General features: G+C 48.0%; 6 protein-coding genes across 6 annotated transcripts; 2 read left to right on the forward strand and 4 right to left on the reverse strand.

The window, feature by feature from the left end:
• Positions 1–475: 475 nt before the first annotated feature.
• Positions 476–1,600, reverse strand: BHQ10_000118 (uncharacterized protein; the record flags this gene model as incomplete). Its single annotated transcript, XM_040873187.1, has 1 exon — positions 476–1,600. One exon carries the CDS (start codon positions 1,598–1,600, stop codon positions 476–478), a length of 1,125 nt encoding a protein of 374 aa, XP_040728623.1.
• Positions 1,601–2,279: 679 nt separating this feature from the next.
• On the forward strand, positions 2,280–5,127 carry BHQ10_000119 (uncharacterized protein; the record flags this gene model as incomplete). Its single annotated transcript, XM_040873198.1, has 4 exons — positions 2,280–4,095; positions 4,169–4,489; positions 4,540–4,730; positions 4,786–5,127. The coding sequence occupies 4 exons, from the start codon at positions 2,280–2,282 to the stop codon at positions 5,125–5,127; spliced, it is 2,670 nt and encodes an 889-aa protein (XP_040728624.1).
• Positions 5,128–5,389: 262 nt separating this feature from the next.
• BHQ10_000120 (uncharacterized protein) lies at positions 5,390–6,416 on the reverse strand (the record flags this gene model as incomplete). Its single annotated transcript, XM_040873210.1, has 2 exons — positions 5,390–5,567; positions 5,623–6,416. 2 exons carry the CDS (start codon positions 6,414–6,416, stop codon positions 5,390–5,392), a joined length of 972 nt encoding a protein of 323 aa, XP_040728625.1.
• An 830-nt stretch (positions 6,417–7,246) lies between these two features.
• BHQ10_000121 (uncharacterized protein) lies at positions 7,247–9,337 on the forward strand (the record flags this gene model as incomplete). Its single annotated transcript, XM_040873221.1, has 9 exons — positions 7,247–7,460; positions 7,527–7,606; positions 7,657–7,812; positions 8,003–8,024; positions 8,097–8,149; positions 8,203–8,367; positions 8,423–8,631; positions 8,689–9,256; positions 9,314–9,337. The coding sequence occupies 9 exons, from the start codon at positions 7,247–7,249 to the stop codon at positions 9,335–9,337; spliced, it is 1,491 nt and encodes a 496-aa protein (XP_040728626.1).
• Positions 9,338–9,587: 250 nt separating this feature from the next.
• BHQ10_000122 (uncharacterized protein) lies at positions 9,588–10,399 on the reverse strand (the record flags this gene model as incomplete). The annotated part of the gene is made up of 2 exons (XM_040873232.1): positions 9,588–10,080; positions 10,152–10,399. 2 exons carry the CDS (start codon positions 10,397–10,399, stop codon positions 9,588–9,590), a joined length of 741 nt encoding a protein of 246 aa, XP_040728627.1.
• A 765-nt stretch (positions 10,400–11,164) lies between these two features.
• Positions 11,165–12,562, reverse strand: BHQ10_000123 (uncharacterized protein; the record flags this gene model as incomplete). The annotated part of the gene is made up of 1 exon (XM_040873243.1): positions 11,165–12,562. The coding sequence occupies one exon, from the start codon at positions 12,560–12,562 to the stop codon at positions 11,165–11,167; it is 1,398 nt and encodes a 465-aa protein (XP_040728628.1).
• Positions 12,563–12,745: the final 183 nt, after the last annotated feature.

Below are 12,745 nucleotides of genomic sequence, written 5' to 3' on the forward strand. Positions count from 1 at the left end.
TCCAGCCAAATAAAATCTTGATCCGGTAATTTTTCTGAGCCTGGAACACGAGGCCTACCCCATTTTTTTTCAAGGGACCTGCTTGATCGCTCTTGGGGCGTTAGCTTTCCCCGCGATTTGCGACTCGGATATGCCGAAGTGTATAGCTGATTGAAGGATTAGCCGGAATGAATCACTTATGGAATGTCTCTTCTGATTTTTGTAGTCGGTAGCTTTCAATCTACGGAGAAAACGCCGAGAATTTGGTTTAGATAAACAGACAGTTGCTTTGGAGCTGAGATATCCTGCTGAACCCTACAACTCAACCTACTCGCAGCAGCGGCCGCCTCAATGTCAACATGAAAATCTTGTAATTCATGATCGGAGTGCAAATGGGTTTCCAGGGAACTCGTTTTATAGATTAGTGAAATGTATGTTCATAATTGAGATTTCTGTCATGGATTCAAACTTAGATGTGTCTATGACAGCGATGCAGTTACTCAATCTTTCCCTTATTAACGACAAATCCTTCCAGTGCCGAAATAGCAGCCCACAGCCGGTTCTCGGCTTCAGGGAAGACCAACGAGCGACGGCTGTAAAACACTTCATCACTGACCTCTTCCGGATGACGGGGTAGACAGTGCATGAACTTCCAGTCTTTTTTTGCACCGCCTCGCTGCGCAAGTTCAGATGTAATTTGGAAACCTTCAAAGGCCTTCATTCGTTTGATTGTTTCCTCCTCTTGGCCCATAGATACCCATGTATCTGTAACCAGGACATCCGCATCCTTGACGGCTTCCTCGGGGACATTGGTCTGTATCAATTTTCCGGGTGATTGAACACCTGCTCCGGCTTGCTTGATAATTTCAAGCATAGTAGATGGGATTTCGTATCCCTTTGGCGTAGCAACGGCGAGATCGACGCCCATCTTAGCAGCGGCAATTGCCATGTCAAACAAGACATTATTCGCATCTCCAACCCAAGCAATCTTCCTCCCTTCCATACCCAAACTATTCACTCCCGCAGTGGGGCGCGCTGAGAAAGTCTCATGAATCGTGAGAAAGTCGGCAACAATCTGCAATGGATGAAACGAGTCACACAAAGCATTGATAACGGGAACGGTAGAATGCTTCGCCAAATCTGCCACTTCCTGGTGTTTACCAACCCGAGCAACGATGCAGGACACCATAGACGACACCACGACGGCTGTATCATATAACGACTCGTTGACGCCCAATTGGATATCATCTTTCCCTAGAAACATGGGTTGACCTCCCAATTGAGCAACGGCACCTTCCGTCGAGATTCGGGTTCGAGTGCTCCGTTTGCTGAACATCATTGCTACCGTTTTGCCGGAAAGTGCGCCGAGCAGGTTCCGTGGCACAGAGCCGCTTTTGATGGTCTTTTTATGTTGGGAGGCATTGCGGACAAGGGTTGTGAACTCAGCGGGGGTCAGATCCGCAATTGAGAGGAAGTGTCGAGGAGCGAATGGTGAGACTGGTGGTGTGGTGGCTGTAGCGGAGGTGTATGTTCGTCGAAGCATCGAGGTTCGCGGTTTGGCTTGTTTTAGTCGGGGTGCGAGTCCAGTGCGGACTGCCCCGATGTTGAGGCTTGTAGCCATGATCTTGTCAAGAACACCCAGTAGAGAAGAATGGGAGGGATTGTAGAGCCTGGCAGAAGTAATGCAGTGTGCCAATTGAGATAAATGAGTCAAGGCTAGAGGGAAAGCAGCGAAATATAAAAGAAATATTGACGATAGCCTTGAGTCACCGCCGTCGCTTACCTAACTTTCTTGACTAAGCTGCCATTGGTCAAAGCTAGTATCGCCTAACTCAAAGCGTCATCCCCGGATTATCGTCTTATCTCGGGATTTTTGCAGGATAAAACATCGTCGAGATGGAGTTGTCTATGATTTTTTGTTCTATGCTAGATCAGTTAGTGTAGGTGCCTTTGATGTACATGCTTGTAACAGAGCGAGAGAATCAGGATAGCGATCTAGGGTTATATTGATCGCGGAGGCCCCACAAATCAAATGTGTTATCCCAGGTGTAAATAGATAGCTTACTATGTAGATCTGCGTAATCGGTAACGTGTGTCAAGCGCAGTCACGTGATAATATCCCGATTTGATCTAGCTCCGATGGACGTCGTGTTTCGCCTGCAAACAGGAGACTCCATCTACATCACTCAGTGCTGACGTCTCTGTTATCTTTTAATCTTATAAATATTGTCCTCAAGTCTCAGGTGATGCATGTATGCTGTAAACTCGTCAAGCCTCATTGATGCTAGGCCACCTTCATGATGGCTGACGACAGCACGGCCCCGCTGTTGAGCAGGGCCTCCACGAGTTCACGAGACACCTCATATTCGCACAAGCACCATCATCAACGACCAGATTCACCTTCCTTTCAATTAAGCTCCGAATCAACTCCTCTTCTGCGACATGAAGGTTCCAATGGAGTATCCTACGGGACCGATAACCGAAGACGTTCATCAGCATCGTCAACGACCCACTCTATTGAAGATCAGACCAAGCATCCGCGAAGCCGCCAATGGCCTATAGTCATTGCAGTAACATTTCTACTTGCTGCTGTTCTTTTAACTTTGATGTTTGGTTTTGCAGCGCCGGCTGCAGTCAAGCAATATGCACAAGAAGCGGTGGTCTTCAAACCTCACCGAATCGCCTTGGACTCGGCGACATCAGAAGGCGTGTCCATAAGGGTTCAAGGAGACTTTTCTCTCGACGGATCGCGGGTAAAACACCCATTTGTACGAAGTACGGGTAGAATCGCAACATGGATTGCCAAGGAAGTCGAAACCGGCGAGACGCAAGTCAACGTCTATCTGCCCGAATATGATAATGTCCTTCTTGGCCGCGCTTTTCTGCCCGCAGTCAAAATCAACATTAGAGAAGGGCATTCGAACATTATCGACATTGTGGCCAATTTGCAATCTGGAGATGTGGCTGGTATTCGCCAGGTTGCGGATGACTGGATGAACGGCCGACTTGCTCAACTCCGTGTGCAAGGTACCGCGGATGTTACCATCAGATCTGGGATTTTGAAGTTCGACAGTCAGGCAATAACAGCTGATTTAGCTTTTACTGGTAACCTTTGTCCTGCGCTATCTGAATATTCAATCACTGATTTAAAGACAGAACAAGATATTCCCCACCTACCATCTTTTAGCATAGATAAGCTGAACGTGCATGAAAATCCATGGAATCCTCAAGATCCCGGAATCTCTGTGGAGGTTGCTGTCAGCATCTCAAATGATTATGCGCTATCTGTGGTTATTCCTCCTTTAGGATTCGACATTCTTCTTCCGAATTGCATCCCCACTGATCCGCATATCCTGGTCGCTAATGTGACCACAGAAACCGTCAATGTAGAGCCGGCGTTGCCTGCAGTCGTTGATGTTAGTGGTATCGTTCGGCGACTACCATCAGAACTGACAAGGGTCTGTCCGGGAAAGAAGGACTCTCCTCTTGATCTGATCATTTCGGCTTATCTCAGAAAACATAAGACCGTTATTTACGTTCGCGGTGGCGATCCGCCTTCTTCATCAACCCCAACATGGATGGTAGATTTGCTCAAGAGTGTTACCATTCCAGTTCCAGTGACCGGTCACGATTTCGGTCAATTGATCAAGAACTTCTCCATGACGGACGTTCACTTCTCCCTACCTGATCCATTTGCGGAACCAAATTCTCCCGAAGCACAACCCAAAGTGTCTGCAATGGTAAAAGTAATGGTTGAATTACCCGAGGAAATGAACTTTGACGTCGACATTCCGCACGTTCGAGCAAATGTCGACATTTATTATGAAGGCGACCAATTTGGCATTCTCGATCTGAGCGAGTGGCAGCCTTCCAATGCAACCCGAATTGATGACCCAGACAGCACCCGTCCGTTGTTATTGGTCACATTTGAAATCAAAGATGGTCCAATACAAGTCACCGACAGCAATGTTTTTTCCGACGTAGTGCAGTCAATATTGTTCGGGAGCGATCCCGTCGAGCTAGATCTACAAGCGCTTGTAGATGGAGAATTAGCTACTACGTTGGGTCAATTCATTATACATGATATCCCGGCGCAAGGAACGATAGATGTCAAACGTGGGCTGTTCTCCTAGGCTATGAAACTTCGCAAATCCAAAGACACTAATTTAGTTCTTTTTTTGCTCAATAGCCCCGTTCGGAAGTTCCATCGGAGGTTTGATCAAGCCCAGACTTGAGTCTTTTGAAATCTTGCATACGACACCATCGACAATCTCTTTGCAAGCCACGGTCAACTTTACCAATCCTACGCCGTATTCTGCAAGCATACCATATATTGATTGCTTGATGCTATTCAACGGAACCGCTCTTGCACATGTGACGGGGCGTGCGTTGTCAGTTGTGCCAGGGGATAACATCGGAGTCGTTTTCGAGGCTTTATGGAGTCCTCTGGCTGCTGGTGGGGATATTGGTATAATTGCAGGCCGTGAACTTCTTTCTAGCTACATCTCGGGTATTCACTTCTGTCCAAGTGCCTAAAATTATGCTAAACATTTACTACAGGTTTCAATACCACAGTGACACTACAAGCCCATGAAGGTTCCCTGCCTGGTTTGCCTGATATAGGCAAAGCGTTGTCAGGTATTAGTGTGGAATTTATGGTTCCAAAGATGGGAGCACCTGGAGATGATGGCGATGGCGATGGCGATGATGACGATGATGATGGCAGCCCGCATTTCATCAAGGATGCAACTGTACGCCTTCTTTATTGCTACAACGTGGATATTCTTGCTAACATGGAATCCCAAGTTACATCTCTGGTCCTCCACGGCGGTCTTCACCCTCATATCTCCTCTCAACCATTCTACCTTATATATCGACAAACTCGATGCAATAGCTTTATATAACCACACCGAACCCATCGGACGAATAGACTACGATCTCCCCTTTGCTGTTCCTCCCGGTGAATCCGAAACACCAAAATTGCCCGTCACTCTTGACTTTGGTGGAGTTGGCTACGATGCCGTTCGACGAGCTTTAGGGGGCACATTATTGATGGATGCAAAGGCCAAGGTTGGCATTACGTTGGGCGAGTACTCAACGACGGTGTTTTATCAGGGCAAAGGGATTGGTGCGAAGATTCAGATTTAGCGTTTTGAGGTCAATTATTGCTACATACTCTTGCTTTATGTTTTTCAAGAATCGATGTATACTGGTTGCGTATTTGGCGTTGTCACTACGTACTACGGCTTGTGACCTGGGAAACCGGCGTTTACCAAGGAGAAAGAAGAACTTTTTCTTCTTTAAATACAATTGAAGACTTTCAACTAAACCATGAAACTACTGTCCAAAAAGAAAAGAAAAAATCAAACCATATACTCCTAGTACATATTGCATATTTGCACAATTAATATTAACCAGGAGGCAAGGTGCTAGCATCGACAACGTCAGCGGCTTCCTTCTCAACTTCTTCGGTGACTTCAGTAAGAGGTGAACGAGTCAAGGCCATCAGTCCGGTTCTGGTTGATTCCAGGATACCGAAGGGACCGACGAGTTTGAGGAAGGAGTCGATACGAGATGGTTTGGCGGATCTTTTTTCATTAGCTTAGAGCACCAGAATGGCAGAGAAAGGACGGCGGTACTTACAACTCGACAATACAATTATTAGTGCTAATATCCAAAACCTTACCACCAAACTGATGCGTAAGACGAGTGATGGCATCGAGATGCTCGTGCTTATGTCTGAGCGCTTGGGAAGCAGGAATATTTCGAGGATGGAAATGCGAGTCCTCAATAGCAACGCCATGTTCATTCTCCGCACCCGCAGCCTCATCAGAGGTCATTTCACGATGATGCTTGAGCAATTCCTCAAACGCCTCGGGGCCAAGAGTGCTCACTTTTGCGAGCAGGAGTTCGCGCTGCACGAGGGGTGCTTCAGTGTAATCCAGCACCGCCCAGACGGGGACGAGATCGTCGAGTTGGCGACGAGCTTGTTCAACGACGCCATCCAAACCACGGAGAACGATGGTCATGCGAGACAAATCGGCGACTTCGGTGTTGCAGACGACCAGACTGTCGATGTTGAACCCGCGAGCGGCCAGAATTCCAGAGACACGGGACAGGACACCAGGTTCGTTTTGAACGAGGCAGTTCAGGATGTGTCGCTTGGGCGGGTTTGTGGAGGGCAGTGGTGTCTCGTACAAGATAGAAGAAACGGCGGCCGGAGCGTCCCATTGGGGAGCGTTGTCGGACACAGGCAGCTTTAGAGGTGAGCGGCGGTGCATGGCCTTGTAGGCCAGTGCAGAGGTAGAGCTGCTCGTTGATCGGGTGCCATTGCGAGCGAGGAACGATTTGGCTGCCGGTCTTGCGGATGCGGTTGTCGAGGCTGATATCTGAGACGCAGCAGCCACTGGCTTGGCCAGCGTACGGCGAAAAGCCATTGTGAATTTCAATTGACCTCTCTCGGTAGATACTGAGAGAAGACAGGGAAATCCAGTCGCTAGTTCTCGATCTCAACTAAAAATTGAGACGAGGGGAAGTTCTGGGGTTGGAGGAGGAAAAAAGAAGCTATTGCGGGAAAGAGTCATAACTTTCGGTTCTTTTGCTGGGTCGTCCGACTTCGGATCGCGGTATTGTCGTACGGCGGTGTATTAGTTACCGCTAGTACTCCGCATTTGGTATTGGCATATTGGTTCTGGAGGACAACAGATTCTGAAACTATATAAGCTCTTCTTCATAGTTACACCATAATCAATCCTGCAGGACACCATCCGATAGCAGGCAGGTTCTTCTTGTTATCGCAATTCCAGGTCTTCAGCACCTACTTGGGCGATGGTGGTAATAAAAATTAGATATTGATGGCAGCTGTAATTACAATACAGAATACTCCTACCGGGGAGGCCAACATTAAGTCCGGCGACGAATCATATGAATCATACACTCAGCTACGTATCAGCTTGCAACTGACAGATATAGTATGTTATACATCATTCTCCAAGTTTTTATCATCTTAAAAACACTGCACTTACTTGTAGCTCGTTCATCTTGAGTAAAACAGTCAGAATTGTAAATGAAGAACCAATCCAATGCCGAGAAATCTGAAGGTCGTCGTTAAAAGACGCTATGCCACTTTAGTCTAGGCTTTCATCTTCGCCCGCGTAAAAGTTTCAAACTCTCCAAGTCTGGCCTCTTGCGCTTCCCTCGCCTTCGTCAGGGCATAATCTCACTCGAAGTTCACTTGGATTCAGCACTCATCAGATACAAATATATCATGGCCGACGACGAGCGCCGCGCAAAGCGATCTCGCTTTGATCAAACCGAACCTGAGCCCCGTCGATCGAGGTTCGACCGCCGCTCACGATCACCTACCTCTCGTCACTCGGATTCAACTCGTCAGCGCAGTCCATTGAGTAGGGAGCCTCGCAGCCCAGGTGGTGATGCTTCCGCCAGGTCTTCGGCTGCACCCGATCCTACGGCAGCAGCCGGTGAGAAATACTGTTCCTTTTCTGAGTGCATCGCGGGATGAATTTGACTGACGGATGTGTGGATAGCTGCTGCCGCCGCTAAAATTAATGCGCAGTTACAGGCTAAAAAAGGAATTCAGCATGTCGATGTGCCTCCTATCCGTTCGGTGAGCTCTATCCTTCCCGTTTTTCAGCGTCGCTTCTAACAATCTCACAGACTGGAAGCCCCGCCGCGAAAATAAGTGACTCCACCGAAGGTGCTACCAAGCTCGACAACGACGTCTACATTGCCGACGGAGACTATATCAAAGATATCGATGTGAACAGCCTGCGTAACCGCTATGCTCTCACCAGAGGTTCCACGCAGAGAATGGTAAATAAATTCCTGTTATCATCTTGCTGATACTCCCAGGCCCCTTGGGCATCTCTCACTTCATACCATCTATACCCTGCTCCAAAAGTTTTAAAAATGGCTATTGCTTGGATCTTGAAGCTTACCCAGTCAACTCTAGCATTTCCTTGCCCCTCTTTTGCATCTGCTGACCTCGGCTGCTTGATTATAGATTAAAGAAGAAACTGGCGCTGGTACGCGTTGCCCCCAAACAATATGCTTTTCTATTTGGATGTTGCAGACTCATGCTTATTGAAATGATTAAGATGTCACAACCCGTGGTAGTTACTATCCGGATCGGTCGATGGCCACTCCTTCGGTAAGCATGCAACAGTTTGAGTCTACTTATTGATGCTGACAGTCCGGTGACAGAACCCTCCCCTCTACCTCCATGTTACCAGCACTACCCGAGAGGGTCTCGATAAAGCCATCGCCAAGATTGAGGAGCTCATGAAACAGGAGCTGCCCAATCTCGTGGACGAACGTCGATTCCGCCGTCGGGAACAACCAGAGGTTGAACGCGATGAATTTGGACGGGTAAGCCAGACCTTGAGCTTGAGTGTAGTTCATTCCGCTGATGACTTTTTAAAAGAGGAAATGGCCCGAGGAACGAATTCCTATCGATCTTGAGCCGATCCAAGGTTTCAACTTACGAGCCCAGGTTGTTGGTCAGGGTGGAGCGTACGTAAAGCATATTCAACAAAAGACCGGTTGCAAAGTCCAGATCAAAGGACGCGGCTCCGGCTTCCGAGAACATGGCACGGATCGAGAGAGCGATGAGCCTATGTATTTGCATGTTGCGTATGTTCTCCTACTAATTATCCCATTACAGTGATATTTGATACTAATTATAATTAGCGGCCCCGACCCCAATCAAGTGCAGGTTGCCAAGGAACTTTGCGAGGACTTGCTGTCAAATGTCCGTGAGCAGTATCAAAAGTTCAAGGAAAATCCTCCTCAGCACGGATATGGCGGTTATGGTCAGCGCGGTGATCGTCACTATGGTGGAGGCCAGGGCGGTGGCTATGGTGGTGGTTACGGCGGCGGCTACCAACAACATAATCAACACCAACATCAACAGTCTCCGCCTGCTGGCGCATCAATGAGCCCTACAGGTGCAGGCACCCCTGGAGAGAGTACCCCTGGAGCCGCTACGGATTACGCCGCTCAGTATTCTCAATATTATAACGGCCAGGATCCTTACGCAGCTTACGGAGGCTACCAAAACTATGTTGCTTATTATCAATACTACCAACAATGGGCCCAACAGCAACAAGGGGGAGCCCCAGGCGCTCCAGGTGCCGATGCCAGCGGTGCAGCACCTCCTCCACCTCCACCTTCTGGCGACGCACCACCACCGCCTCCTGGAGCTGGATCAGGTTCTCCTCCACCGCCACCTCCCCCTGGTGGTGGAAGTTACAATGCTGTAAGCCATTTCAACTCATTCTTTGTATCGTCATACGCTAACCTGATTAATTGACAGGTACCACCTCCTCCAGGCTTGTAATTTGCTCGATGCCAATTCCAAAGAGCAATTTCCATGCAAAATGTGATATACTATTTGTCTATTAGCTTCTATTTTGTTTTTAAATTAATCACAAGCCACCGGCAAGAAAAAAAGGTGTTTTTGTCCTCAATGCTGTCTCGCGTTGAGAGTGCGCTATCCTTGGACGTCATATCACATACTACTCGTTTTATAACTAATTTCCGTGACAGCACAAATCATAAACATCAATCACTCAGTCCCAACCACAGGATCAAAAACTAGCATTACCAAGATTCGTCAAGAAATGCGCGTCAATAAACGGCACAATCGCCGAGCCAAAATCAGTCGTATCAAGCGCCGCCTGCGCAACAGCCGGCAACTCCTCCCACGAAATCAGTGGCTGCAAGCCACCCACGGTACTCGTCAATCCGCACGAATGATCAATCGGCCAAATACTTTCGTATTTGATCAATGGCTGCGTTCCCGAAAGCGAGTATCCATCCGTAGAGCAATCCCATTTTCCATGTGCCGAGGGACAGACGGCGAGGATGTTGGCGGCAGTGGTAGATGTGCTGGATGAGAGCCAGACGATTGCGCCTTCCCAGTCGTGGCGATGACCAAGGCCGTCGGAGGGCTCGTCCTTGGGCATGTACCATGCGTACATGACGGCGTAGTAGTCGCCGTAGCTTACGCCGCGGCTGTAGATTTGTCCGGCGCTGCTGGAGCAGTCGCCGTTTGAGGCGCCGGTTGGTTTGAGGCCGGCACTACATACACATTAGCACCTATCTACTATCTACTTTCTACTTGGAGCTGCAGTAAGAAGATGAAGACTCACTTGGTATCACCCTCAGCATCAACAGCCGGGAATGGGACACATCCATTCACAACGTAGAGGTAGGGTTGGTAAGCCAAGTACACTTCACCAGTGATGTTGCTAGGCACAGCTTGTGCGAATCCGACAATCTCATCGCTGGCGATTGTGCCTCGGCGTTCAAGAGGTGATGATGTCTCAGTGATGGGAGATGCAATCGCTACGGAGGCAGCGAGAAGAGCTGCTGAGACTCCTTTGGAAATACCAACCATTTTTGCGATTTGATGTTGAGGAGTGCTTTAGGAAATGACCAATTATTTCTCTACATTCTAGGGTCTTCACGACGATTAAGCGTACTTATATAGTCCAAGATAAGCTTGGTTGACTGGAAGATTTCCCGGATGCCCTAATTCCGTGAGGAGTACTACATAGAAGAGGAGCAAACAGCGCTAAACATGTTTAATGATCCATCTTCTGCATAGTGCCGTCAATATAAGCTCTTATTAAGACTCTGTACGCAGTTCAAATTACTTGTTCATTCGTCAGCGTCCAATCGCGCATGAATGTCGGAGCACACTCAGGTACGAACATGCGTTCTAGCGTTATCGTCGAACGGACGCGTGGAGTGATGCTTGTATTTGTGCCGGATTTTCGTGGTCTTGATATATATTGCCTTAAACTTTGAGAAAGGATGAATAGTTTGTATTCTTGTCGAAACGTGCAGAAGTTGAGATCGGTGCGATTGCTCATTTGAGAAGTCATCGCCGAAGGCTTGACCCGCTTAATTCATGCTAATATAGACTACCACTGACTATATCAGACCGTAGTGAGATATCATTGCAGGACAAATGTTTATGCTAGACATATGTGTAGATTATTGCCATGCTGCTAATGCAAGACATTTAATTTCCCCTGTTTTTGGTTTCTTCGCTGCACGCGTGGATGCTTGTGATATTTCTATTAGCTAGACGTTTTTTCCGGATTGAAAAAACTAGTATGAACTGCGCATGATCTCTTCTATTCGGTTCGAAAAATTATCAATGCCGGACGAAATAAGTCATCCAGTAATACATGAAAGTATGCATATCAGAGTTGTGACATGCACCCATAGTTTCTAATGTTCCAGTGGCTTTGAGCATTTCCATCTTTTTTTGTTTGATTTCTGCAGTGCCGTATTTGCACACATCGCAAGCAAAGTCGCATGGAGACGTGGATGTCGGGTTCGATCTTGTCGTCTGACTTGACATCATAGTCTCTAGCTCGAGATCGCCGGAGAATTCGCGGATAATCTCGTGTCTGCACCGATCAGTTGACTCACAGAAAGCTATTACTTTGTTGAAGCTTTCAATACGCGCCTCCATCGAGCGCGTTTTTGAAGTCGCGGATTGAGGCGCAAAGCGATTACTGGTTCGTCCGGTTTGCCCGTCATTCTTGACTCGTTCTAGAACCCGGTCACGTTCGTGGCGGTTATAGTATATTATTGAGACCGCTCCACGGCCGTCTCTGCCAGCACGACCAGACTCCTGGACCAGTCCTTCAAAGCTTCGTGGAGGTGCCCAATGAATGACAAAGCGAACATGGGGATTGTCAATACCCATGCCAAATGCGTTCGTAGCCACGACGATCGAAAAAGAAGGACAAGGGCCAATTTGTTCGGGCGGAGCAGGGTCCTTGGACGCCCACATCTTCTGAATTCGCTTACGGTCACCGGCCGGCAGGCCAGCGTGGTAAGCCACAGCGCGGATGTTTCTACCAGACTTATTGAGTTGGCGTGCAAGTTCATCTGCGAGCGACCGGAAGGGTACGTATACAATTCCCGATATTGGCGGAAGTCTAAGCCTTGTATCATTGGGATCACCAGTTTCCTCTGAATTCATGCGACTCTCACGACGCTTTCGTACGGTCTCTAACCATGATAGTAGATCGTGCAATCGCTCTTCCTCGGCCGACATGATATCATCATCGAGTTCCTCAACATATTTGACTTCGTAGTGAATGTTGGGGCGTGCAGAAGGCGTATGAAACCACTTCATGGAGTCTTTATCAAGACCAAGTAACCTCACAATATCATTGCGCACCTTTGGCGTAGCCGTTGCCGTGAGTGCTGTTATAGGGACCAAGGGATCTTTGAAAGTCTCCCTAAACCAAGACAACTCCTTATATGCCGGTCGGAAGTCATGACCCCATTCACTGATACAATGTGCCTCGTCAATTGCCACACGATTGAGTTCTCCTTGAGCGTGTATCCTCTTCAGGTTGCGTCGAAACGTTTCGGTGCAGCAGAACTCTGGAGTAACGTAGAGCAGGCGGATTTTAGGGTGTCCGGATAAAATATCCTCGATGATCAATTTTCTTTCGGATAATGGTGTTGTGCCATTTATTGTTGCAACGGGAATTCCGTAGGCTTCGAGTGCGGCAACTTGGTCGACCTGCATTACTTCGTTAGACTCTCGATAGAGACCTCAATGATGAGTTTCAGTTATACCATAAGCGAGAGCAGTGGCGATACTACTAGAGTCACTATCCCCTGCTATCAGCAATGAAGTATTCAAATAGCTGCGTTCTGAGATTCGTACCACCATGGCTGACGACAGCTGGCAATTGAAAGCAAAGACTCT

Source organism: Talaromyces amestolkiae, assembly GCF_001896365.1.
Source record: "Talaromyces amestolkiae strain CIB chromosome Unknown scaffold1.1, whole genome shotgun sequence".
Lineage (NCBI taxonomy): Eukaryota > Fungi > Ascomycota > Eurotiomycetes > Eurotiales > Trichocomaceae > Talaromyces > Talaromyces amestolkiae.